Source organism: Puma concolor, chromosome F2, assembly GCF_028749965.1.
Source record: "Puma concolor isolate L17-30 chromosome F2, mPumCon1.1.hap2, whole genome shotgun sequence".
Classification (NCBI taxonomy): Eukaryota; Metazoa; Chordata; class Mammalia; order Carnivora; family Felidae; genus Puma; species Puma concolor.
In genome coordinates, this window is record NC_141684.1 from 2,035,907 (window position 1) to 2,061,867 (window position 25,961).

Below are 25,961 nucleotides of genomic sequence, written 5' to 3' on the forward strand. Positions count from 1 at the left end.
AGCCTGTTATTGTCCAGCAGAACAGGGGCCTCACCTGTCAGGTGTCCGGCCCAATCCCCAGGGCCCTCAGCAGCTTGCTCGACAGATGTGTTGAATGAACCCAGACAAGTGGTCAGCGCCCCCAATCACAGGGGCCACTCCCCCTAGTGATAGAGGCCTGTGTCCTACACCCATGTCTGGGCCGCCCTCCTCCGGGCCGGGTAAGGACCCCCGTAAGCAGCCTGTCATCCTCTAGTGGCTCCCATGTGGGAAGTTGCTCCTGTCCACCAGGGTCATCAGCTGCTGCCCTTCAGCTTGCTGTCCAGGAGGGTCTCTGCCTGCTTGCCCAGCCCTGGACCTGCTTTTTGGCCAGGTGGCTGTGCAGGGCTGGGAAGGGGGCCTGGAGCCCCACAGACGCAGTGCCATCACCCGTGTCCTTTCCCCGCCGGCCCCACGCAGGGTCCCTGTGCCCAGACCGCTGGCCCAGAAAGCTGTAAGCAGTGTCCCTGTATCCCTTGCTTTCATCCAGCTCTGCTGCTTCCGCTTCTCCAGCGGAAGTGCTTGGCCCTGGGAAGGGGTGGCCCCGCCCCACCCCTCCGGCTTCAGCCCCGCCCAGCTCCGCCCTCCCCAGCTCCACCCCGCCGTAGTCTGCCCTGCCCCGCCCAGCTCCGCCCTGCCCAGCCTCGCCCCGCCCAACTCTGCCCAGCCCCACCCAGCTCCGCCCTGCCCCGCCCCTCCCCTCCCAGCTCCAGCCCCGCCCAGCCCCGCCCTCCCCATCTCCACCCCTCCCTACTCTGCCCTGCCCCGCCCAGCTCCGCCCTGCCCAGCCTCGCCCCGCCCCGCCCCGCCCCCTGCCCCTCTCAGCACCTCTCAGTTCCCCCCCACTCTGCCTTGCCTAATGCAGCCCCGCCCAGCCGCACTCAGCTCCGCCCTTAGCCCAGCTCCGCCCTGCGCTGCCTCGCCCTGACCCGTTGTGCCCTTCCAGTGCCATGCCCCTGACGGCCCTGCTCAGTCCGGCTCCTCCCTGCTCACAGATGACCTTAGCACAGCTAAGTCCCCGGGCTTGGACTCAGCTGTCCTCTGTCCTGACCCCTGGCCTCCTGGGCCTGGACTCTGCGTGCTTTCCCAGCCTGGGCTCCATCCTCCTGCCACCAAGTGTTGGCAGGCCTGTGGCGGGCCCAGGCCTTCCCTGGGCCTCACATCCCCTCCCGTGGGAAGTGCTGGTTGGCTGTCATCAGGCTGCCGGAGTTGTGGAGTGTGAGAGCAGGGCTGCCTTGTAGGGCTAGCCTGAGACACCCCTGCCCCAGACACTCTCCCTCACAGTCTGGAGGCCCGGACTGGTGGCCTCCCCCTTCTGTTCCCCACGGGGAGACTAGGGTTCAGAGGGAGAGCTCTGGGGACACCCACCCACAGAGAGCTGCGTCTGGCTGTGTCAGGAGCCTCACCGCCCCAGGGATGGCCGCGCTAGGCCTTCGGGCTCAGACGGCCCTTTCCAGTGAGAGGCGCAGGGCCGGAGCCCTGCACCCGCAAAGGGAGCCGTGCCAGCCCGGGCACCCTGGTCCCAGGAACGTGCTCACAAGTCAGGACCCTGTCCCCCACTTCCCGATGGGGGAGACCACGCTGCTGGGGCCCATGCGGCCCGGGGCCCTGGCCCCTCCCGGGGGAGGTGAGCAGCGCACTTGCAGGAGCCAGGTCGGCGGGCGGGTCCCTCCCACAGGGAGTGGAGGGGGCTGGGACACGGCCCACTTTCCACGGGGCTAGCTCTTGGCCTCCTTGGGGCTCCTTCTCCTGGCCCCTGATTTGGAGGTGGGTGGTCTCTAGCTTCCGAGCCTCAGGCCCCTTCCTGACGTTGGTCCCAGATGGGCCAGGCCCTAGGTGACCCCAGACCTCCCAGGGCTCCAGGGGGCAGGGTGTCAGGGATGCTGGGGCAGGTGTTGGTGCCTGGCAGCCTCCGGGCCAGCGGCCCTGTCAGTAGAGCAGAGGGAAGGAAGGGAGGGACTGCGCGTCCCAGTGGGAGCTCAGGCTTTAACTGGGCGTGGGCGGGAAGAAGCAGGATCCACGAGCCACACAGTTAAGTCGTGTCTAGGAGCTGCTGCCCCTTCCCACCGTGGGTCGGTGGGTGACGGGCGGTGGAGTGTTCTGTCCCCAGGCCCGCGTGCTGCCCCTTGCCAAAGCTGTGCCAAAGCCAGTGCCGGCACTGCCGGCCGACCCCTCCTCTCTGGCTGTCCTCTCCTGGGAGTCTGGCCCACAGGGGTGAGTCCTACTTCCTGTTCCCACTGACGACGTACCCTCGGCCACCGAGCACATACGGCAGGGCCATCGCCAGCCTGGGCAGAGCCAGCTCTCCGAGCCACAACCTCTCCCGTCCCTTCTGGTCTCAGGTCCCCTCTCTGAGCCCATTTCCTGGTCCTGTGGGGCTGTCAGAAATGGGGAACCTCAGACAATGGGCTCTGGGGATCCCTGGGGGCACCGTGGTGACTTCAGGTGGAGCTAAGGATCAGTAACAGGAAGGTGCCCCTTGAGACCTTGGCTGAGCTCCCTGCCCTGGGAGGTGCCTACCTCCCAGGGGAGCAGAAGGTCGTGTCCGGGACCCTGTGCTGCAGGCCCATGGGCGAGGCTGCCCCTCGCTTCTTCCTCACGGAAACGAGGCTGCCCCTGGAAGGTGGCTTGCCCGTTGTCCTCACAGCTGCAGCCGGGACCATCCCTGGGCCCTCGTGGCCTGTCACCACCAGAGCGGCGGGCTGTGGCGGAAAGAACGGTCCCTCGCTGCAGGCAGCAGGCAGGCCAGAGCCTGGAGGGAGGGTGGAGGCAGGGGAGGCCCCCCCCCCCCCCAGTGGCCAAGGTAGAAGCTTCCTTGTTCCCTTGTGGGGAGGGGCTGGCCGGCCTCGGGCATCTCTTGGTCACAGAGGGGAAATAGAAGTCTGGCCCGGGCTCCCAGCCCCAGCCATGCCACCACCTGGCCATGGGAGCCCCGGGGTCTCTTGCGGAGGCTTTAGTTTGCCTGTGAGAGGGGACCAGTCTCTCCTTGAAAGGGTTAAGGGACCATGAAAGATCTTTGTCAGCCCACGGGTGACAGCGTGCTGCAGAGCTGAGCTGCCCGGCAGGGACGTCACCTGGGCAGGGTCAGCGCCGGCAGGTGTGGCTGGGGCAGTGCCTAGCTGACGGCGGCCCCTCCCCACCCTCCCTGGGGAGCTCCTCTGAGGCCCCTGCCCCAGGTCAGACCCTCCCCGGCCTGGCACAGCCTGCTGCCGACTGGGGGTTCACCCGGGTGCGAGGCTCCGCCGTCACTGAGGTGCTGAGGTCGGCTGAGAGCCTGGGCGCCGATGCGGTAATAGCAGGGTGGGCCTTCCGGGGTGCCGGCGTGTTCCCAGGGAAGGAAGATTCTGCTGTCTCCAGGTGCTGGGGTCTTCCCGGCTTCTTAGCGTGAAGAGTCCGTGGTGCTTTTGTGACTTAGCCTTAGAAGTCATACAGCCTCGCCTCTGCCCTGTTGGTTACGGCACTTCCGGAGGCCTGTGTGGGCCCACCCCTTGGTGGGGGCATGTCAGGGTCCCTTCTTAGGAGAAGCACAGCAGGTATGTCGGGGTGGCCGTCTCTGGGAGGTGCAGCTTCCAGGCCCCCCCGCCAGCACACATGCCATTTTGTGGACCACACTTTCCCCGTCCCTGTCCTCCAGCTGTCCTGGCTCTTTCCACACGCTGGTCTCTTTCCACAGACACTCGAGCAACTTACTCCTTCTACCTTTAGGTCTTGGCTCGAATGTTGGCCGTCTAGAATTCCAGTGTCTCTCTCCTTTGTCTAGCATACTGTTCAGTGCATTATGTTAATATTTATCTCTCTTCGTGAGAATGAAGCCCCATGGAGGCAGGGATCCTTGTCTGTTTAGTCACTGCAGCGGTCCCAGCACCACAAAGGACACATGATGCTCTCTGGGCACTTGATGACTGTTCCTCGAACAAGCAAATAGACCAGTGGAAGGACGAGGGATGGATGGATGGGAGACGGATGGTAGGTGGACAGATAAGCGGATGGATGGATGGGTGGATGGATGGTGTGTAGGTGGATGGATGGGGGGGTGGATGGATGAATGTGTCTTAAGTGTTGGGACTCCACAGCAGATCTGTGACTTAATGAGAGGGCTCTGTTGCCTTTATTTATATGCATCATTTTAGCAGCCCCCACAAAAGCTCTGTGAGAGTGAGCACTCCCGTGTTCCACTTTTATCGGAGACGGAGCGGAGGCTTAGAGAAGCCGCGTCACTTGGCCTGGCCATGCAGCTCGTGTGTGGCAGAGCAGGGATTCGAGCCCAAGCTGCCTGACTCAGGAGTGGGGCTGTGCCGGCTGGCTGCAGTGTCTGACCCCTGCCTCTCAGCCTCTCTCCCAGATGGGAAGGATGCAGGCGGTCGCCGAGGGGGCGCGGGGCCCAGGAGCCGGGAGTGGAAGGAGCCAGCCCCTGAGCCCCAGCCCTGCCCTGCCCACGGCCACGTAATCCTGGTTGAGGCTGGCTCTTCCTGTCCGGAGGGAGGGCAGTGCCTCGTCTCCCAGGGTGGGGGGAGGTCAAATGAGATGGGCGCGTGCCCCTAGCCACTGCCAGCGTGGGGCAGGCTTGCCGGGCTCAGGTCCGGCTGACCGCACCGGAGCCCTAGTCGTCTGTCCGCTCCCAGCCTGGGCAGCCCCCCCGGGCCGGACGGCCGTGTCTGCGCGGGGCTCCCCCCCAAGCCCACCTCACCTGATCTCACCTGTGAGGACTGGTGCTCCCTGCCCCCTCCGGAGCCGTGTGCACCTGACCCAGCACACCAGCTGGTCTGTTGCCATGGCTGCCTGGCAGGCCTGGGAGGGAGGAGGCTGGGGAGGAGGCAGAGCCACGGGGCCCCGCTACCCTCCCTGAAGGTGGCATTGTGCAGCCAGAAGGCGGGGGGCGGGGAGGGGGTGACGTGGCTGATACCTATAAATATGGGAATAAATCAGTAAAGTTTGGCTGTTCCATTAACTGGAACAGTCGTGTTCATAGGCGGATGGTTGCCAAGATTCTAATTATAAGAAGAGATCGCGTAATAGAAAAAGCGCAGTGGTATTTTCTTTCTTTTCCTTCTTGAAAGTGAAGGAACGCACAGGTGTGCGCACGCACACACACACACACACACACGCACGCTTATCGAGGTTTTATTATGTCCCGTGCAAGGTTGTTATTATGTGGTGCCAGCAAAAGAACAGAAAAAAGATTCCATGAGAGCTTTTAATGAGCCCTAGTTTTAGAAGCAATCAGGAAAATAATGGCATGATTTAAACATTTACTAAGTTAAGGTGTTTTGAGTCTCTCCGTCACCCACTCTCCCGCTTTCTGGTGCCCACGCCAGGCGCACAGCTCCCAGCGCCCGCCGCCCTCGCGCACCACAGCCGCTGCCGCTTGACGTCCCTGGTGGGCGCCGTCCTTGGGTGGCTCTGGGGGCTTCCGGGCCCCCAGCGGAAGCTCACCTTCAGGCCCGTGGGCAGCCTGGCCCCGAGCTGTGCCCGTGTGTGGCTCCCACCCCGGCTCCTGGTGGGATCTACGTCTCAGGGGTGCCCCTGGGCCTGCCTGGGAGTTGGGCCCCCCTGCCCTCGGCGTCCTCCTCCGGGAGCTGAGTGAGGCCTGCCTGCCAGTGTCCTGGGCGCCCGGGACAGGGCCTGGGGGGACACTTGTCAGTGTCAGTTGCCTTTGCCCAGATGTTCCCTTTCTGTGTGCTGCCTTCTGCTGCTGGGGTGCCCGTCTGCGCCTCCTCTCGTGGGCCCTCCCTGTCCCGGCACATCAGGGGCTCTGTCCCCGGAGCCTGCCTAGTCCTCATGACCCCATCCATTATGCAAACAGCCACTGGGTGCCGGGGTGAATGAGACACGAACCCCGCACCGCCAGGATGTCCCAGCGCCTCTGAGCCATCCTTCAGGAGCCACAGAACCAAGCACAGCTGTGGGACCACCTGTCTGGGGAGCACGGCTGCCCTGCCAGGGCCTCCGCAGGGAAGCCATCGGAACGCAGCCCTGCCCTGTGGTCTTGTCTGCTGTTCGTGATGGGTGTGTGCATCCCGCTTGCCTCACGGGGCTGGCCCTGCACAGGGGCCCGGCAGTCAGCCCGGCCCCCTCGCGGCGTCCCTGTCCTCCCGCTCCCGTGCCTACAGCCCTCAGACCTGGCAGAGACCAGCTGCAGCACATGGGGCTTTGGGACACTCTCACACCCCTCATTCCTCCCCCACAGGGCTCACTTGCTTTGTTGAGCAAGGAGAGTCTTTATTCAAAAGGATCGTTACAAGCCGATGTCTCCCATCAGGTGAACTCCGGGGCCATAGGCTGTGCATATGCCCCTAGAGCCGGGGAGCGGGGATCCTCTTGTGTCTGGTGGGGAGGGGTGGGTGAGGTGTCTGGGTTAGGGGGTGTCCAGGCCCGGGCAGCAGACACACTGAGCTCAGTCTGTTCCCAAGCCTTTTGTCCTGACAGGCCAGGGGGATGATGAGCATTCAGCACAGGGTGGGAACAAGAGCTCTGCGTCTGGCCTGGTCCTGGGTGAACAGCGGGTGTCCTTGAGTCTGTCCCATGTGGCGAACAGGTCTAAGTCACACGGGGAAGGGATTCTCTGCTTAGGGCATTTTCCAGAACACAAAAGGGATGGGATGGGGAGGGGGCGGTTCTTAGTGTCACTGTTTCCGGGAGCCCAGCCTGAGCTGCCGTTCAGGACGGATGACGTTCTGTTTATGTGTTGCTGAATGACGGAGAGCATCGTGTGTTATGGGTCTGGGGGGTGGAGCAGGGCCTCAGGATGGTCTGCTGGGACGAGGGCCAGCCTTGGTCCTGCAGAGTCGGCTGAGCCATCCGCTTGGGGGCAGGTGAGGGTCAGGGGTCTGAGCGTTGGGCGTTTTGAAAAGAGGGAGGCCCAGAATAAAGAAGGGTGTGTGTGTGACAGGTGACCTTGACCGCCAAGGGGCCTGTGAGTGGGAACCTCCCAGGCGCGCAGCCCTGAGTTGCGGGTGCCCTTGACCCGTGGTCCAGCGTGGGTCACCCCGCGTAAGGTCCCCTCCTCCATCCTGCTGCCGCCCCGGGCACCGAGGGCACCGAGGGCTCCAGGAACCCCCACTCGTGCCAGCAGACCACGCCGTCTCTGCTCCGGGTTGCCGGTCCACTGGGCCAGTCGGGAGCGGCCAGCAGGCCCAGGTGGCAGTCCACCCGGCTCCGTCTGTCCCTCGATCAGGGCCCCACGTGCGGGCCCGGCAGGTGTTACGCTGTGGTTGGGGGCGAGGGCAGGGACCCGGATGGGCACCCCCAGCCTGAGCTGCCGGGCCGTGGATGGCTCTGGCGGTGTGCTGAGGGCTCCCCGCCGCAGGAACCCCCTGCCTGGGACGAGTCGGGTCCCGGCAGGGAAGGTGTGTGAGGCCGGCCGTCAGCCTCTGCACCGGTGTGTCTGCAGGTGGGAAGACGGCCTCGGCCGCCGCGTCTGTAAGGGAGGTCTCCCCCGAAGCCCAGAACGTGAGCCAGATGGGGCCTCTGTGCTCCGTCTGGGCCTGTCCCAGCCTGTTGGGATCAGTGGCGTGCTAGTGGCCGTACGGTGGCCACCTCTACCCTGGCAGGCCCCTAGGGGGGCACCGGGCTCGTGTCCCCTGCTCAACGACGCCCCTCTTTGCCCTGTCCTTTGCTGAGGCTGTGTCCCTGTGGGCCGGACAGGGCCGCGGGCAGCACCACGCCAGCCGTGGCCCTCAGTGGCCCCTGCCCGTGGGAAGCAACGCCGGACGTGCCCATTAATCCCACCCGTGCAAGCGGCCATGCCACACGACCTCCCTGTGTCACTCCAGCAGTGCCGTCTGGGTGGGCGGTAACCTGGGTCAGGTGATTTGCTGCTCACCATTTATCAGCCACACGCCCTTGGGAGAGTCCCTTAACCTGTGGGTGACTTGGTTTCCCTGCCTGACCTGTCTGCAAAGTGGGAGTACCAGAAGGGGTGCTTACACACAATAAGGGGGGACTGAGTTAGCGTAGAAAGACCCCCAAGAGTCGAGTCCAAGTGCATCCAGGGCCAGCCTCGTGTGAGAGAGGCCTCAGTGGCAAGGTCAGGGTTGGGTGTGGCTGGTCTGTGCCCAGCCTCTGACAGGGTTGGGGCGGAAGCTGGGGAATCTGGGCAGCAGGCAGTCTGACTGAGGCCCCGCTGGGCCTGCAGCCTTTATCTTGTGACCTTGACGTCTCCATGTGAGGGTGGAGCCTAGGTTGGGTGTCCCCCCACCCCCCACCACCGGTGGCCTCACTCAGGGGAGGCTGTGGTGACTGAGATCCCAGAAATGGGCCCAGGCCCAGGGCTACCCAGCACCCACTCACCTGCTGCAGTCCCCGGGGCTGAGGCCCACAGGCTCCACACTGACGGCCACCCTCCCGGCCATGGGCCGCTTCCACGGGGTGGCCATCTGCCTGCACCGTGGTTAAGCCTGTAATTGAATTGTAGTCGGTAGCACACGTGGGTTTGAGATCATGCTAATTGCTTCATTTCCGAGAACACTCCTAAAAAGAGAATGAATTTCCCCGTAATATTTTGCAGTGACCCCTGTGGAAATCGATCTGAGTTCCAGAATGAGCTGTAGAGTGGGTGGGCCTGGGGTAGGGTTCTCACCACACCCTCCCCGCCCCTCTCACTGGCCTGGAGGAGCCTTCCCTGACTGGGGCTCATCCCTGGCCACAAGCCAGGCACTGAAGGAGGAAGCTTTGGTTTGGGTCACACGATAGGTGAGGAAACCTGGCCCCGAGGTGAACGGTCTTGCCCAGGGCGACCTGGCTGGCCAGTGGAAGAGCTGGTCCCTGCAGGGTGGCATTCAGAAAAAGGGTGGCCTTGGAGCCAGTGGGCCCCGGTGCCAGTACCAGCCCTCCCCCCGTCTGAGAGGCCCCGGAGGTCACGGAGCCTCTTGAGCGCCCAACGTCTACTGTCAGTTGGGCGTTTTGACCTGGCCTCAGGATGGTGTGTGACGTGCCCCCGGCATGTGGCCTGTGAACGGTGTGGCCATGTCCCTCACAGGTGTCACTGCTAGCTCCCTGGCAAGTGGAGTTAAGCAGTTGGGCAGCATGGAGGAGTGAGGTGCCCCAGACCCCCCTGGGCCAAATTTCTAGTCCTTGCCCTGTTCACCAGCTTCATGAAGCCACCCAGTCTTTCCATGGCAGTGGGACTGCCATCCATCCACCATCCACTGTGTGTCATCCACCCACCTACCGTCTCCATCCGTCTCTCCATCATCCGTCCATCCATCCATCCATCCATCCACCCATCCATCTAGCCATTCATCTGCCCACGTCTACCCACCTATCCATCCATCCACCATCTATCCATCATCCACCCACCACCCGCTCATCCATCCACCCATCGTTTACTCATCCACCTGTCCACCATCTACCGACTCATCTGTTCATCCACCCGTCCACTGTCCATCCGTCCACCTGCCTCTCCATCCACCCACCCACCCATCCACCGTCTCCTCATCTACTCATCCACTGTTCATCCATGCAGCCACCCTCTGTCCATCTATTATTCATCCACCATCCAGTCATACGTCTGTCTATCCATCCATCAACCCATCCTGCTTCTTCAGGACTTATTCAGTGGCACCCATGTGCTGCCTTATGCCAGGTGCTGGCTGTACAGAGAGGGAAAGGTATCCTTCTATCAAGGAGCCCCAAAGCAAGTGTGGGGAACAAGGTGCCTACAGGACTGATGGGCCTGTAGGAGGTGCAGGCAGTGTTGGTGACACTGCTCTGCACTTGACTGCAGCTCTCTGACGGCCAGCCCTGGGTCCTCTGTACCCAGTGAGGGAGCTTACAGCCCTGGGATTCTCAGAGAGCTTGGGGTTTGGCTTTGGAGTCAGGAAACAGTATTCAGATCCCAGCCCTGTCTCTGACTTGGTTGGGAGGGGGGACCCTAGGCTCTCTTGGCTTTCACCTAGCACCCTCTGATGGCTGTGCCCTTGACCACTGCACCTAACACCTGCCTTCTTGTTTCCACAGAGTGACTTGTTGGATGTAAATCAGATTATCAAGGACTTGGCCTCCATGGTGTCAGAGCAAGGAGATGCCATTGGTGGGTATCTGAGCCACCTGCCCCACAGCCCCTTGCCCTTTCCGCCAGGTGTGGGCAGGGCTGCCTCCTGGATGAATGAGACCCAGGGCAGTTCCAGGGGTCTGAGTATCTGCTGCCCTCCTTCTCCATGTCCCCAGGTCTCCCCAGCCCCTCAGGAAGGCTAGGGTCAGGGAGCCTCGTGCGAGAGGGTGGCCCATCCATTCTGCTCATTGAAGAGCCCGGGCCTTTCTCCCACCCAGGGACCCCCCCCTGGGCGAGGACAAACGGTCCTTGGGTGGGGGAGGGGTCGAGGCTGCAGCAGGTGCCTCGGCAGAGAGCACTGGACGTGTGGCGCCCAGAGTCACCTTGGAGGGGCCGCTTCTTGGGAAATGGGTGCGGTGGGGGCAGGGCCGTGCCGGGAGCAGGCTGATGTCCCTGCTGTTTCTGTGTTCCCTCCACATGAGGACCTCAGCCCCCCTCAGCCTGGCCTCTGCACCCCACGTGGCTACGTGGGCCCTCCTACTGTTCGCGTGCCTGGGCACCCTGAGTGTGTGGGGTAGGCCAGAGCCACTGGCCGGCATAGGCAGCCCCCCGCCAGCCTCTGCACCCCCGTTCCAAGGTTCTGGCATCCAGCCCGGCCGTCCCCCTGGCCATGCTGCACCCCCAGGGGAGGGTGGGGCTGCCTCCCTCCTGGGGCTGCTGTCCGGCAGGCTTCCCCTTCCCTCCTTCTCAGAGCCTGGGCTGCAGGCAGGGGTTTGCTCGACAGCTGGACAGCGGGCGGCTCCAGCGTGCCCTCGAGGCGCTCTCTCCCCAGGCCCCTGCCTGGGCCCACGTCCCCCACCCCTCGCCCCCATTGGCCTCAGCGCAGCTGCTGGAGCTGGCTGTCTCTGGGCATGCAGAGTGCGTGTCCACTCCAGATGGATACCCGCATGTCACCCAGATGGTCACTCAGTCCCCGTGACGGGCTGATCGGGAGGGGCCGTCTCCAGGCGGGGAAGGGGAGAGGGACAGGCAAGGGCTGACCTGTGGCAACTGCGGTCTGGGCCTGGGGACCGGAGTAGCTGGGACTTCGGCATCCCGCCGCGTGCTGACGTGGGTGATCCCACCACGATGGATGACGGGCAGGGGCCCGTGTGCGCTCCTGTGGACACAGTGCACGCCTGGGGTTGTGAGCCGGGCGGCGCTCTGCTGTTCCCGGCCCGCCTGCTCCTTCAGCCTCTGGTGCCTTTCCAGGGTCCAGCAGCGGCAGGGCCACGTGCCGGCAGAGCTCCAGCCCCGAGCCAGCCGTGGCGCCCCTGCGGCCGGGCCCTCACTCCCGCACCAAGACGCGCAAGCCCAACTTCAGCCCCCAGGAGACGGAGGTGCTGGTGCAGAGGGTGGCCCGCCACTACCCGCTGCTGTTCGGGGCGCTGCGGGGCACGCCCTCCCGGAAGCACCGAGTGTGGAGCAAGATCCTGCAGGCCGTGAACGCTCTGGGCTACTGCCGGAGGGACCTGGGCGACCTCAAGCACAAGTGGAGGGACCTGCGAGGGGCGGTGCGCAAGAAGCTGGCGGAGCGCCCACGGGCCCCCGGCCTCGTCCTCACCCCTGTCGAGCGCATGGTGGCCGAGACCTTCTCGGCCCCAGCCCCCCTAGGCGAGGGCCAGGCTGCCGAGCCCCTGCCAAGTAAGTGGCCCCCCCCCGCCTGGGGCCTGCCCCCCCCCCCCCCCCACCGTGCCCGGGCTTCTGGGGAGTAGGACGCTCAGGGGAGGGCTGCGGGCCTGTGGGCGTGGCCACCACCCACGTGGGGCCTTTCTGCTTCCAGATGGGAAACTGAGCCTCGGGTCGGGGAGAGGCCGGCCCACGTGGGGAGCAAAGGAGCTGGGGCTCAGAGTCAGGCTCATCCTGGCCCCAAGCTGGGACCCTTCTGGGGGTGCCCCCACCGTGACACAGCACAGCCAGGTGCCTCTGGAGGCTCAGGGAGCAGACGACGAGGGGCCGTGCTCCTCTCCCTGCCCCCACTCAGTGCCACTCTCCTGGTGTGGGACAGGGGAGACCGCTCCTGACCTCTGACCCCTTCCTGTGCTCTCATTGTGGGGGCTCTTCTCCCCAGGGCCCCTCAGGCCCCAGACCAGGCCAGGCCGGTCTCCGGTGGCTCTCAGCTTCCCAAGGTACACTGACGCCCCACCCTGAGCCCGCGCGCCCGCCCACAGGGCCCCCCTTTGCTGGAAGTTTCTGTGCCTGGTGAGGCAAGCATAGAGTGCTCGATGGGCTCTTCTGCCGCACCCAGCCTCCTGTGGCCTCCAGAGTGGTGCCGCCTCGGACTCCTGTGCCGCCTCCTTCAGTGCTCCCTCCTGCTGTTCCTCCTCCTCAAGACACCTCTGCACGTCCTGGTCAGTCTGCTCGGGGGCTGCGCCCCTCCTCACGGCCAAGACGAACCCTGCGCTTCTCGGGCCGCTGCTGGAAGCATGGTGGGGATGAAGCCTGGAGCAGGACGGCTCCCTCTTGAAGGCCGCGGAGTGGACCGCAGGACTCAGCCCTGCAGAGACAGGGCCACGAGCCCCTGATGATGGATGGCTTCTTCGGAGCTGCTGGTGGACCCGCTGGGGGACGTGTGTGGACCTGCTGCCGTCCCTGGGGGCTGGCCTTGATCGCGACCAGCCTGTCATCCTGGGGGGTGCCCCACTCTCCTTACAGGCAGAGCAAGACCCGGTTTTGCGGTCCAGGGTGTGCCCACTGGAGGGGGTGCTGGCAGAGGTGGCACTGGTGTGCCCGGACCCACCCCCCGAGTCCCCAGCCCTGGAGCAGGGCAGGAACTTGGTGGCTGTGTTGCTCCTGAAGGTCCCCTGTGCTGGCTGATGGTGGGGCCCAGTCCAGCCCAGACAACTCTGTCTGCCCTGCTGAGCCAGGCGCCCCCTTCCCTAGACCCTGCAGCCCCATGGGGACAGCTGACTGACCGGTCTCTTAGCGCTTTGGGCTCCTCCTGGGAGTGTCCCTCCTGGGACAGTGCTGATTGTCACCGAATGGGAATGCATGGGGCCGGCCTCCCTGGCAGGGCTGAGCTATGGGGCAGGGAGGTGGCTGCAAAGCCTGATCAGGGGGGGGGGGGGGGGGGGGTTGTGCAGAGACTGCTGCTGAAGGTCCCACCAGTTCCTCCATCTGGGTCAGCATTGGCCCAGGGGCTGGGGCAGGGTCAGGCTTGCAGGGGCCCCGTCAAGGCCACAGGGGTGAGGACAGCCAGCTGACAGTGTTGTGGGGCCTCCACAGGGTGCTATCTGTTGCACCTTGGGGTGCATCCCCCTGATTTCTGTCAGTGTTTGGGGGAGCAGTGCTAATGGGGGGTCTGTTTGGGCCCTGGAGGCCTGGCCCGGTGCCCAGATGCCCTGTAGCTCTCCGCAGCAGAGCCCTGCAAGGCAGCTCCCACTGAGCAGTCCTGCAGGGGGCCTGGGGGTCAGCTCAGGGCTCCTGCAATTTGCCCTTGACCCACCTGGGATCTTCAAGGTGAGGCAGAGGCCGTGTGCTTCACGGCCGGTGGAGCACTAGGGTGCCCCATGCCTGCCTGGCTGCCCCTGGGGCTCCGGACGAGGGAGCTGGCTGTGAGCGGGTGGCCAGGGGCAGAACTGTGATCTGGGGAGGGCTCTGCTGGCTGAGTGCTGAGTGCGCCCGTTCCTGGTCTGAGCTGGGCTTCAGCTGTGGGGACCACTTGTGAATCCGGGCAGTATTGTACCATCAGAGTTGGGCTCTCGGTGTCCCCAGGACCTTGCTGGGTGCACACCAGACCTGGGCTTTGTCGGAGCTTGAGCGCAGGGTCCTGGGGCAGCCCAGGCTCCGTGTGGTTGCTGGGTACGGGAGAGATCAGCTAGGAGTGCGGCCCCCAGCGCCCGGCACGGCTGTGGCCCTGCTGTCTTCCTGCGCGTGGTGGCAGCTGTTCCTGCCCCGTGCACCCGCCTCTTTCCTCAGCGGGAGCCAGGTGGGGCTGCTGCCGCCCATGGCCTGGGGGTGCAAGGTGGCTTCTTGGCATAGGAGCTGGGCCGTGGCAGGGGCGGGGGCCTGGATGGACGCTGGGGGGTGGGCGCTGCACTTGTGGGAGGAGCAGGGGTGACCCGGCGCAAGGAGGGGCCAAGCTCTCCTTCCTCTCCTTCCAGTGGGGCTCCGCGTGGAGTGGCTGTGCTTAGTCTGAGGGGAAGGAGCCCTGGGGAAGACACCCCCGCAGAGCGACCCACTGGGCAGAGGGCGCTGTGCCCCAGAGGCACTTGTGTCCATCTGTACCTTCTCTGTCCCCGGCCTCGGGCCTCCCGCGTCGCGCGGCTCAGGTGGTGCCCGGGGTGCCCTGGGGGAGAGGTGCCACTTGAACTTACCTGTTTCTGCCTCCGAAGTCCTAACCAAAGTTCAGGAGTTCGGAGGCCTGTCTCCTTTTCCTGGAAGAGGGGACTCCGGGCGTCTGCAGTGGCCAGCAGCGAGAGCAGCCGGTCTGTGGAGAGAGCGCCTCTTGCTATGCTCACCCGCTCCCTCTGTCCGGCGCCACCAGGATCCCTGGTGGTAGGAGAGGAAACAGTGTAGCCGCATCCCTCACCGGGACTCCAACCCAGTTCCCACCGTGGGCGAACGTCCTTGTCTCAGCTCACCGTTGCTCCGCATGTCCCTGCGGCCTGGCTGCGTGTCCCGAATGGGTCTGGTTATGAATTCGGCACACGTTTTCATGATGCCGCCTCTTTCCCGCCGGTTGCTGAGTGGAATTTTCTGGTTTCCTGGGGCTGCTCTGGGCCTCGGGACGGTGGCTTAGCTGTTGCTGCCGGTGTGACGTGTCAGGGGCTGTGTGGACACCCCCACCAGGCCCGTGCCTGGAGCCCCACGCTGAAGTGGCCAGAGGCCAGCGCGTGCCGCTGCCCGGCCCCCTGCACCTGCATTCATGGACCCGGTCACGGTCATCCTCACGGCGGCTCTGGCCCCTTCTTAGAAGCAGGGGCCATGGTCAGGAGTTGGAGGACGGCCCAAGGGTGCAGAAAAGTAGCAGGGCGGGGCCTCTTTCCAGGCTGGCCTCCACCTTTCCCGAGTGGGTGGCCCCTGCCCCGAGGGCACCTTCTGACGGCTCTGGCGACCAGCGCCTGCCCCAGCCAGGTGGCCCAGCGCCTTGCAGCCTCCGCTTCTCTGGAGTCTGGACTCCTCACCTGGCCTCTGGTGAAGCCAGGACGGGGCCTTAGTGGCCACAGGAGGGCAGGCCCCGCTCCAAGCCCCTGGGCCTGGGCTCCCTGGGCTGGCCCTCGTCACACCTTCAGGGTCTCCACTCTGTAATTGCTTCTGTTGTCTTGATTTGCAGATAGTATTGAAGCCAGCCTTGAGGCTGCGTCCTCGCACACAGAGGCGGCCAGCGAGCTCCTGGCTGGAGCCAGCCGGCACCAAGTAAGTCAGTTTGAGGGGACGGCCCGGCTGGCCCGTGGCCCCCTCCGTCCCCTGTCTCCCTGGGAGGCCCAGGCCCTGCCCTGTATGTGGGAGGGGCACGCCCACAGGGTCTTTTCCCAGCCGAGGTGGACTGGTGTCCGGGAGGGGAGAGGCAGGACGGCGGGGTCTGCACCCAGGACGCTGTGCACGGTCGCCCGCCGTCTGCACCCCCGCGAAGGCAGGCGGCCAGGGCCTTTGCCAGCTAGCTCTGTGGAAGCTGCAGGGAGGGAATCGGTCGAGAGTGCGAGCGGCGCCCGCCCAGGAGGTCTCACTGTGTGGGTGCCCACCCATGGTTTCCCAGGAGCACACTCACCGAGGTGCCCTATGGAAAGCTCTGTGGTCTCTTCTCCCCAGAAGGGCGACGTGTGTCGGGCAGTGTCTGCCTCCTTCCCAGAGGGAACCGGCCGTGGAGAGGGCTCCTCCGACCCTCCTGTTCCTGCACCTGCAGTCTAGGTGCCTGTGTGTTTCGGGTCTGCCTTTGGCCTGGCCCCGGGCTGGAAGCTGGGAGGGACCCTCCCTTCTTGGAGCCAGTGGAGCTTGGCTTGGGACCAGTTGGGTGGCTCAGAGGGAGAGAGAGCAAATATAAGACCTTCGTTCGCTTGCGACGGGGCTTAGAGCGGCCTTGGGGACGGACCACTGGGCCTCTGTGCTGACCCGCGGCGACCACGTGAGCACCTGATCAGGCCAGGCGGGCTTGGGCCTTGGTCCGGCCAGGAGGGAGGGCTCGGGAGCCAGCGCCCATTCACTCGTCACTTACACACTGGCCCTCTGCTCCACGCTGGGCTCTGACACGCAGATGGACCCCATGGAGCCCGCCTCTCCACCAGTGGGCATCCTAAGGGTGGGGTGGGGTGGCGCGGATGGTCCAGCCTGGCGACAGGGGGACCCCGGGCTAGCGGAGCAGGGACGGCTTCCTGGGAGAGTACACGCTCCATCCTGAAGGCCAAGTGGGATCGTCTCGGTGGAAAGGACGCTGTGCTCGGAGGCCAAAGGAGGAGCTGCCCGGGCAAGCTCAGGATGCCACACGCAGGCTGGACGTGACCCCTGTGTGGGGGCCGTGGCGGGCAGGAGCAGGGCAGAGGGCTCCCGGGAGAGGTGGGCGGGTGGTGCCCTGGGCTCTCGTTCCCCGGGTGTCCGGGAAGCCAAAGCTGTGTCGGCTTCCTCTTTTCTCCGTCAGTGGCCGTCAGACTTGAAGTCAGGGTGCCTATGGGTGGGTCACACGTGGGAGCTGGTCAGTGCCACACCAGGAGAAGACAGGGGCCGTGGCAAGGTCTCCTCTGCAAGATGGGAGCAGAGGCAAGAGAACAGCAGCTCGGTGCTCCCGGCCCGGCCCACGGCCCCTGCCACCTTGTGGTACACCGAGGGCAGCCAGGCCCTCACCTGGGGCCTCTCCACCAGGCTTGGTCCTTCCGGGGCCTTCCGGAGCGGAAGGTTCAGGTTGCGAATGAAGCGACACAGACTTGCCAGAAGCTCAGGGCCCGGCCTCTCTCTGATGGAAACTCTTCCGAGTGGCAGTGCCTGCCCGAAGCCCTCACCAACAGAAAGCCTCGTCTTGAGAGGGAAGCAACAGGCCAGCAGGGTGGCCCCTTCCACGAATGCCCTGGGGCCATCCGAGCAGGACCTGCAGATGCCAGGACCCCAGAAAGAAGGTGTGACAGCGGAGCAGGAGGAGCAGCAGGAGGCGGTGTGGAGGTGGCATGGGGGGCCACCTGTGTCCACGGACACCTCATCAGGCTCAGACCCCTACCCCAGCCCCATGTTGCTCATCGGACCCTGTCGTCTGGGGTGATGCCGTCACCACCCCATTTCCGTGGCAGTTCAGGAGCCCCTGTGCCCTAGGTGAGGTGAGTGGGGCTCAGACTGACAGGTGCGGCCCAAAGCTGCTGCCACGCAGGCATGTCCTTCCTCTCACCTCCACTGGATGGAGGGGTGGAAGTATGCACCAAGACAGGGCATGACATAGCCCCACGTTTCAGGTTCAGGTTTTCCCTGGGGCATTGACCAACGTGACCTCCACACCCAGACAGGAGGGAGGATTAGTCCTTAGCCAGACCTTTCAGGTGCAGATTGGGGACTGAAGGTCCAGAGCAAAAGGGTTTCCCAAAGCCACATGGGTCTCAAGGGGAAAAGCTGATTTTGGAGCCTAGGCTGTAGGATTTCATGTCCAGGGCTTTTCCTGCTGCACGGGGAAAGCTTTGCTTCATGTACACCCTCCCCCCCTCCTGGAACATCTACTTGCTGGAGGAGTGCACTCAGAGGTTGATGGATGGGTTCCTGGATGGATGGGTAGATGAATGGAGGCGTGGATGGACGGATGGGTGAATAGTCATAGGTAAATGGCTGGGTGGATGGAGGAAGGATGGATGGATGGATGGATGGATGGATGGATGGATGGACGGACGGACAGAGGTGTGGATGGACAAATGGGTGGATGGATGATGGATGGATGGATGGATGGATGGATGGATGGATGGAGCCATGGGTAAATGGGTGGGTGGATGGAGGAAGGATGGATGGATGGATGGATGGATGGATGGATGGACAGAGGTGTGGATGGACAGATGGGTGGATGGATGATGGATGGAGCCATGGGTCAATGGGTGGGTGGATGGATAGGTGAACAGGGCGTGGGTAAATGGATGGGTGGATGGGTGGTGGATTGATGGGTGGATAGAGGCAGGGGTAAATGGGTGGGTGGATGGAGGAAGGATGATGATGGATGGATGGACGGACGGGTGGACAGAGGTGTGGGTAAATGAATGGGTGGATGAATGATGTGTGGGTGGGTGGGTGAATGGATGGATGGATAGAGGCAGGGGTAAATGGATGGGTGGATGGAGGATGAATGATGGATGGATGGGTAGACAGAGGGCTGGGTAAATGGATGGGTCGAGAGAGGATGGACGATGGATGAATGCGTGGACAGAGGCATGGGTAGATGGATGAGTAGACGGACGATAGATGGATAGTGAATGGATAGACGGACGGAGGCATGGGTGGATGGATGGATGGAAGGAAGATTGGTGGATGAGTATAAGGAAAGATGAAAAGAAGGAAGGAGATGGATGGATGACGGATGAAGAAATTGATGGGCAGATAGGTTGGTGGGTGGTATGCGTAGGTGAACAGATGACAGACTGGACGGTAGACCGCAGCCAGCTGGGTGGAGTGTAGACAAATGGCGGCATGGGGGACAAGCACCGAGGCTTTGTGGTTGCCAGGCTGAGGTTTGGACTTAAGTGTTCCTAGAGGAAGACTCACCTCTGAGTCCTGGTTTCCTCATACGGGTGCTGCTGCCCACCATGGAGGGGCATCAGGAGACCAAAGTAGGGCCGTGTGCAGAGGGCCCCCACCCGTCACCTCCCCATCCCTCTGAGGTGTTGCCCCAGAGTCATGGCTGCTGGAGGCTGACATTTCCTGTCCCCCTTCACCAGCGGACGAGGAAGACGAGGCCCCCAGCTGCCTGTGGCTACCCTTGCGGACCCTGGATGGGCCAAGCCTGCCCGAACCTGACCCCCTGGACCTACGAGGAACTGTCCCTGCACCTGCCTCCTCGCCCTCCCCGCCAGCCTCCCCGGCCTCGGTGCCCCCTGCAGCTGCATTCCCAGGGGCCCTTGGACCCTCCCCGCCCTCCACTGTGCCACCCCCGCCCCCCGGGAGGCCCGCAGCGGAGGCCTCCGAGTTTGAGCAGCGACTGCTGGACTCCCATCGGCGACAGGGCGCCCTGCTCTCCCACTGGTCTCAGCAGCAGAGTGCACTGATGGCCCAGCAGAACCTGCTGCTCCAGAGGCTGGCCGAGCAGAGCCAGCGGCTGGCCGACGGCGTCGAGGCCCTCAACCGGACCCTCGAGAAGCTGGTGGAGGCCTGCCCGGCCCGGGGAGCCTCGCCCACAGTCCTGGACGGCACCCCTGCTGGGGGAGTGGCCTCTGGGCCCACCAGAGGCCCCCAGGGCAGCCCCCAGGGCCCCCACCCGGGCCTGGAGGTCTTCTCAGGGATGATCCTGAAGGTGGAAGAGGAGGTCTAGGGTCTGGTCCCTGGAGGGCTGCATGAGGAGCGGGGACCCCAGCCCTTCTGAGAGGCAGGCTGGGGGACAGCAGGGCGGAATTGGGGCCTCGATGGAGCCGGCAAGGACACAGGACACACTCGTGCAGGGAAAGGCTCTGGGGCCGGTCGGTGGTCCTGGACAGAAGTCTACTCAGGGACGTTGTGGCTGGAAGACGCAGAGGGGTGCTGGCGGGGCCCGGCCTCCGCTCCAGTCCCGCGCTCTCACCTGCTGTGCCGAGTGCCTTGGAGGGCAGAGCCAGCACCCCCCTGCGGCCACAGGGGGTATAGAGGGTTCGGTGTCCCCAGACCTGGAGGGGTGGCTCAGCGGGGTGTCAGGAAGGTCCCCAGAGTGTGACCCGGAGGGCCCGCCGGAAGCCTCCTCCTCCTGGACATGGGGACACTGCGGGCTGGGCTCCTGTGGTTTTCTTGGTTCTGCCCAGGACGCCCCCGTCTTGCAGCCTGCGGTCATTTCTGCCCGGTGTTAGATCTGTGGTCTGACAGACACACGTGTGCATTTATGTCACCTGGTACTGTATGGGGCGGGATACCATTTTGTACCTACTGATGTTTCTTGCAAAAAGAATTATTTTTCCTACATAAGCATAAAATAACAACGGAGAAGGCCCTGCCGGTGGTGATGCTCACGAGTAAATGAGACGGAGCCCGGTCCTGTTCCTCACACAGGCTGTGCCTTTGTGTTCGGCCCCGGCAGGGAGCCCTGAGCGCTTGCTGGGTTTTCAGATCTGCTCTCTCTGTTACCTCCTGTGCCCCTGGGGGGGGGGAGGAGGGGGGGAAGGGGGTCCCTCAGGGAGCTGGGGCCAGCCCTTGGCCCTCTCAGACCGAGCTTGGGCTGCAGCCACACAGCCTGGGAGGCTATTGGGGGCCAGGAGGGGAGGGCAGGGGTCCCCAGGGCCTCGCTGGTCTTGGGCCTCGTGCCCTCTGCCCGCCTCCCCTTTTCTTGCTTCTCCTGACCCTTGTGGATAAAATCCTTCACGCGGAAGCCTGAAGGATCGGCATGGGCCGGACAGCATATTGGTGCCAGGGCTCGCGGGGAAGCCCCCGCACCGAGGAGGGGCCGGACCCGCGTCACTGGCACGTTGGGCGGACCCTCTTCTGGTTTTCCATTTTCACCGTGAGCCAGCAGCGTGTCGGTGACTTTGTCTACGGAAGGGAGCCAGAACTCTCCGGCGATTCAGCCAGCTGCCCCCCCGCGACACGGCCTGGCCGCCCTCGCAGCCTCCTCTCCCTCTAGTCGCAGGTGGTGCCGTTTGTCAATGGCCGCCTTACCCAGGTGGCCCCGCCCCGCGAAGCCTTCCGTCCGCTCCGCAAACCTCGCATCCTTCTCCACACGCTCTCGAAGCCACCGTTGGTCTTCTCTGTGGGTGGAAGGGATGGGCTGTCCTTGTCCGATGAAGCGTGCCTGACCGGTTGACATTCACCTCCCTACTGTCCGTGAGCACTGCCGCCCCTTGCTTGTGCCACCTCCAGTGGAGACTGAGCCCTGGCCCCGGTCACACGCTGGTCCTCGATCCTGGTCACACGCTGAGCCCTGACTGTTGTTACCCTTTGACCCCTCACCCTGATCACGTGCTGCACCCTGACCCTGAGCCCTGGCCCCACTTACTTCCATAATGTCTATCAGGAGCCCCCTTGGGGCCTGGCCCTGTACTAAGTGCAAAGATGCACAGGTGACCAAGGGAGACCAGAGGCCTCTCCTCCCAGCGCTCACCGTCTGCTGTAGGAAACGACACGAAGCAAGTAAACACATATCAGTTAAGTGTTTTCTGTGTAGAAGTCAGAACTGGATTTGGTTGTATTTGGAAGAAACCCCGAGTAGCATGTTGTAGAGAAAACACGCATCATGACTCTTACTGAAGAGATTTCTGTGGCGAGTGGTCCAGCGCGGCAGGGTGGCCCTGTGGTCCTCGAGGACCCACGTGGCTTGTGGCCCCCTACTCCGTGGCGGTGCTCATGGTCCAGGATGGCTGCAGGACTCCCACCATTGCGCTCATGTCCCAGGTAGCAGGATGAAGAGAAGGGATAAGTAGGCACATCCACTCCCTCCGAGGATGCCCCTCCTTGCGTCCCCTCCCATGGGCTGGAAGTTAATCAGGTGCCCCCACTAAGTCATAATAGAAGCTGGGAAAGGGCAGCCCCACCATGGGAGCCAGTGGTACGACCGAGCGGCCCTGAAGACCGGGCAGAAATGCGGCCAGGGGAGCGGGTGAGAGGGGCAGGGCTGGCAGAGAGTCCAGGGTGAGGCCGGGGAAGAGCGACCCCACCCTGCTGGGGCCTGGGAGGTGGGGCGTCCAGGTCCTGAGGCCGCCGTGCGCCCTCCGGCCTCTGCGGCTGGAGCCCTGTGCTGCACACTGAAGGCCGGGGAGGAGCATGGCGGGGACAGCGGCCCCAGCGGCCCAGCGGACTCAGGGATGCATGAGGGGGCCGGGCGATGACGCGGGGAGAGCAGGGGCCCCAGCCAGCCCCGAGTGCGGGTCCTTGTGCACGGAAGGGGAGCCGAGTGGTCCTGGACGTCGGCCTCGCACCCGATTTGGGTGCATCCAGAAGGTGTCTGCGACCGAGACAGGAGGCGTTTCTGTGGGTCTGTGGCTTGACCACAGGGCCTTCCGTGGTGTGTTCCAGAAGGCTGGAGAGGCTGCGGGTCACTTGACCGCGCCCCTGTACAGATGGCAAACCTGAGAGCCTGGGGTGCACTGGAGGTGCAGGGGTGATGCCCAGGTCCTTGCCCTGTCCCCTCACGGCTCTCCCTGCAGACCAGTGAGGCCGGGTCCCGCCCTGGAGTCACCTCGGGACATGCGGGCCTTGGGGCACATCTGCTCTTGGAGCTTAGCCAGCCCGGACGGCTCTCCTGGTATAGAACAGTTCAACGTGGGAAACCCATGATTTAAAAAGCTTGGCTTCCAGGGCGCCTGGGTGGCTGTTGGTTAAGTGTCTGACTCTCGATTTCGGCTCAGGTCATGATCCCAAGGTGGTGGGGTCGAGCCCCGTGTCTGGCATGGTGCTGAGCATAGAGCCTGCTTGGGATTCTCTCTCCCTCCCTCTGCCCCTCCCCTGCTCCAGCGTGCTCTCTCTGTCTTTCCCTCAAGGGAAAGAAAAATGCTTTGCTACCTTGCAAAGAATAAACAAAGGAACTGGCCTGGCTCCCTGCCGGCCGTCGCCTCCCCCCACCGCCCTAATGGAATGTGCTGGAATGGGGAACAAGTTTAGGGCTGGCTGGCCTGCGATCCCAGACCTGCCAGGGCCCTTCATTGAGGGAACAGGACAGTGGGGCCTCTGTGCTGCGCACAGAACGAGAGGCCCACGTGAGCCCACAGTCGGAGGTCACCCCGTGAGTCACGGGGCTGCTGAGTGGAAAGCTGAGGACACAGCAACAATTGCAGGAATGACAAAACAGGCCCCGTTATGAGCCGAACCGTGTCCCCGGAGCCACACCTGAGTCCCACCCCCAGGGCCGCAGGGTGACTGTGCTCGGAGGTGGGCCTTTGCGGAGGTGACTGAGGTAAAGGAAGGCACTGGGGGCCCTGATGCAGGCTGGTGTCCCCACAAGAAGGGGAGGCCAGGACGCAGACGTGCACGGGGGTTGGGGGGGCGACCACGTGAGGACACGGGGAAGGGACGCCCCCCACGTGCCGGGGACAGGCCTCAGGAGGACCGACCCTGCCCGCTCCTGGGTCTCGGACCCACGGCTGCCACGGCTGGGAGGAGCCCGCATCCGTGGTCTCAGGTGCCAGCCCGTGGTGTCAGTTGTCCGCCGAGCTGACCGCACAGGCCCCAGAGTGGCTTCAGCTGTTGGAATGAATCAAGCATGTAACATAGATAGTTCTTACAAAATAGTTTCAAATAAGATGGAATCACAAAAGTGAATAATGAGAGATTATCAGAAGCGACCCAGTGTGTCTGGAAAATCAAGTGCAACTTTAAGTCATGAAGAAGTCCACGGAGGGCCGCGTGTCCGGGCGTCTGGTCGCAGAAAGTGCCAAAAACAGATGAAGGGAGCCCTGGAAATGCTACGGTGTTAGAGCTGTGAGCCGGCGGCGGCGAAGAGAGGAGCTCGTCCAGCCCGCCATCCAGGACGGGGAGGCGGAGGGACGTGGGCGGCAGGCCTGCGGGGAGAAGCGTGGACACCAGGGTCCCAGGGAAGGGACCTCGTCGCAGCGAAGAGAAGGGAAGAGCCTGACTCACTGCCTGTTTTACATCAACATCGGCAATTAGGGCAGCTGCGGAACCGGGAGGGAGGCTGACAGAGCACTGAGCAAACCGTCAATGTAACATTGTGTTTCCAACAAAAACGGTCCTTCAGGAGCAAAGACAAAATGCAGATGTTTCCATACATGTGGGAACTTGGAGGGCTCACCACCAGGAGACTTTCCCCAGAGGGGTTTCTGATGGAAACCTCTGATGGATGGACTGCAGGAAGGAGGGAGCAAAGCTGGAAGGTCTGTAACAGGTGAATACGGAGGTGGGTCCAACAAACGGGCGTGTGAAATAATAAAGTTATTCTGCGATAAAATAATAATTGTGACAATAGCGTCTGTTTCGCGGGTTGCATTTTTAGAAAGCACAGGCCAACAGTCGGACAAAGCTAGGGTGCCGGTTGGGACGAATGGTTAATCCCATCTGTTATTTGCAGGGAAGTTAAATGTTGGTTAATTTTAGCTTCTGTTAATAGTTACACTTGGTAAAAACTCAAGGGTTCCTTCATCAAAGTTAAAAACTTACCCTTTGCAAAAATCCCTGTTCAGAGGTTGGGAACACAAGTTACTCACGGAGAGAAAATATTTGCAAGTCACACATGTGACAGAGGACTTGTATCCTGCATATATAAAGAGTTCTCTGAATTCAGCAGTAAGAAAATGGGCAAAAGATTTGAGCAGAAATTTACCAAAGAAGATGCATAGATGGTGTCGGAGCGTCACTAGCTGTTGGAGAAATGCAAATTGGCACGTCAGGAGCTCCCACCGCCGCCTGCCCGAGTGGCCAAAGGAGGAGACGCCCAGACGCGGGGATCCCGGGCTGCCTGTGCACCGCCGGCGGGACGGCCACCCTGGAAGCCCGTTTGGGAGTTTCTTAAGTTAAATACACTGACACCAGTTGCATTTATCCTAGAGAAGCAGAGAGTCACGTTCACAGCAAAACCTGCACACACATGTTCACAGCACCTGCGTTTGTAAGAGTCCCAAACCGGACATAGCCAAGGTGTCCTTCCTTGGTAGATGGGAACTGCAGCATGTCCACGCCGCGGAGGGCTGCCCAGCGGTGAAGGAGGACGAGCAGCCTGTGGGCTCTGAGCCCACCGGCCAGGCCTGGGGGTCATGTGCCGCGTGTGTCCCTGTACAGGACGCTCGCCAAGTGGCTGTGCAGCAGGAGTCTCGCACAGAGAGTCGTGACACCGAGGCTTTTCTTTCCGGAAGCAACTTTATTGTTGCCGGCACCGCTCAGTTGGGTTCGTACCCAAAGAACTGAGCCCCGAACGCCATGTGGCATGGTTTTCTCTATATCTTCTACTTCTTTGACTCCCATATATGGTAACATGCAAACGTGTAGTGTGATTCGGTGATCTCATGTTACAAGGTCGTGACGGATGTTGTCAAGTAAGCAAAGAGCAAGGTTGCCTTGAGGTTGCTTTTCGCCCCTTAGGGAGGGGACCTGACCACAGCCGCGCTGTGGCGATGCGTGGCGGAAGGGGAGCCGAGGTGGCCGGGCGTGGCTGCGGGGGGCTGCCCGAGGGAGCCCGAGCGCCGCAGGGCAGAGGTGTGTGGGTCACCACGGTGCTGGCCAGAATCTGTGCGCCTGGGAGGATCACACAGGCCGGACGTGCACAGAAGGAACTAGTAAGAAGTGCGAGATCTGAGGCCAGGGTCACCTCTGAAAGAGGAGGGTTAGGGTATCTAACTTCCAAACCAGTAAAAATGCAGTAAGAATACAGTTAAGCAAACAGAAATTCTCTTTGAACATGAAAAGAAGAAAACAAGGAAACAAAAACAATATAGGAGAAAAAAATACAGCAAAAGGGAAATGGGCAATCCTGTCCGGGAAACACATTTCTGCAGGTGGGTTCAAAGAGCCCGGGGAATGTCCAAGATCGTCCGACTGGAGGCAAAAGGTCTCTGCCGTTTATAAGAGGACAAGGTGACGATGTAGCTGCTCCCGCTGAAACCCCCCCCCCCCCCCCCCGCCGCCTACACTGCAGGAGGCAGTGTTGGCTTCAGACAGTGGACGTTAGGACACACACATGTTTGTAAATACTAGGAAAAGGAGTAAATGAATTAAATGTGATGAAGAGAATTATCCTGTAACAGTGGCCGCCCAGCAGGAAAATGAAAACTCCACACCTGGATACACCTAATAGAACAGCTCAAAATGAGGTAAGTCACGGCCTTCCCTCCCCAGAGGGAGCCCAGCATCCTGGAGGCTCCAGCTGCACGCGGGGCTCGTGCACAGGAAGTTAGCAGAC

At 62.8% G+C, this 25,961-nt stretch overlaps 1 protein-coding gene across 15 annotated transcripts in view; it reads left to right on the top strand.

Annotated features, from left to right (window-relative positions):
* The window catches only part of TSNARE1 (t-SNARE domain containing 1), a 154,581-nt gene that overhangs the window by 84,454 nt on the left and 44,166 nt on the right, over positions 1 to 25,961 (top strand). For 9 of the 15 annotated variants that reach the window (XM_086695482.1, XM_086695479.1, XM_086695480.1 and 6 more), the window contains 3 exons: positions 9,976 to 10,048; positions 11,261 to 11,692; positions 18,880 to 21,270. In XM_086695482.1, coding sequence (XP_086551608.1) covers positions 9,976 to 10,048; positions 11,261 to 11,692; positions 18,880 to 19,469 — 1,095 coding nt within the window. In that variant the 3' untranslated portion in view covers positions 19,470 to 21,270. Of the gene's footprint in view, positions 1 to 9,975; positions 10,049 to 11,260; positions 11,693 to 15,323; positions 15,407 to 18,879; positions 21,271 to 25,961 lie in introns of those variants that run through there. The other 6 variants (XR_015246781.1, XR_015246782.1, XM_086695487.1 and 3 more) reach the window with 4 other exon arrangements.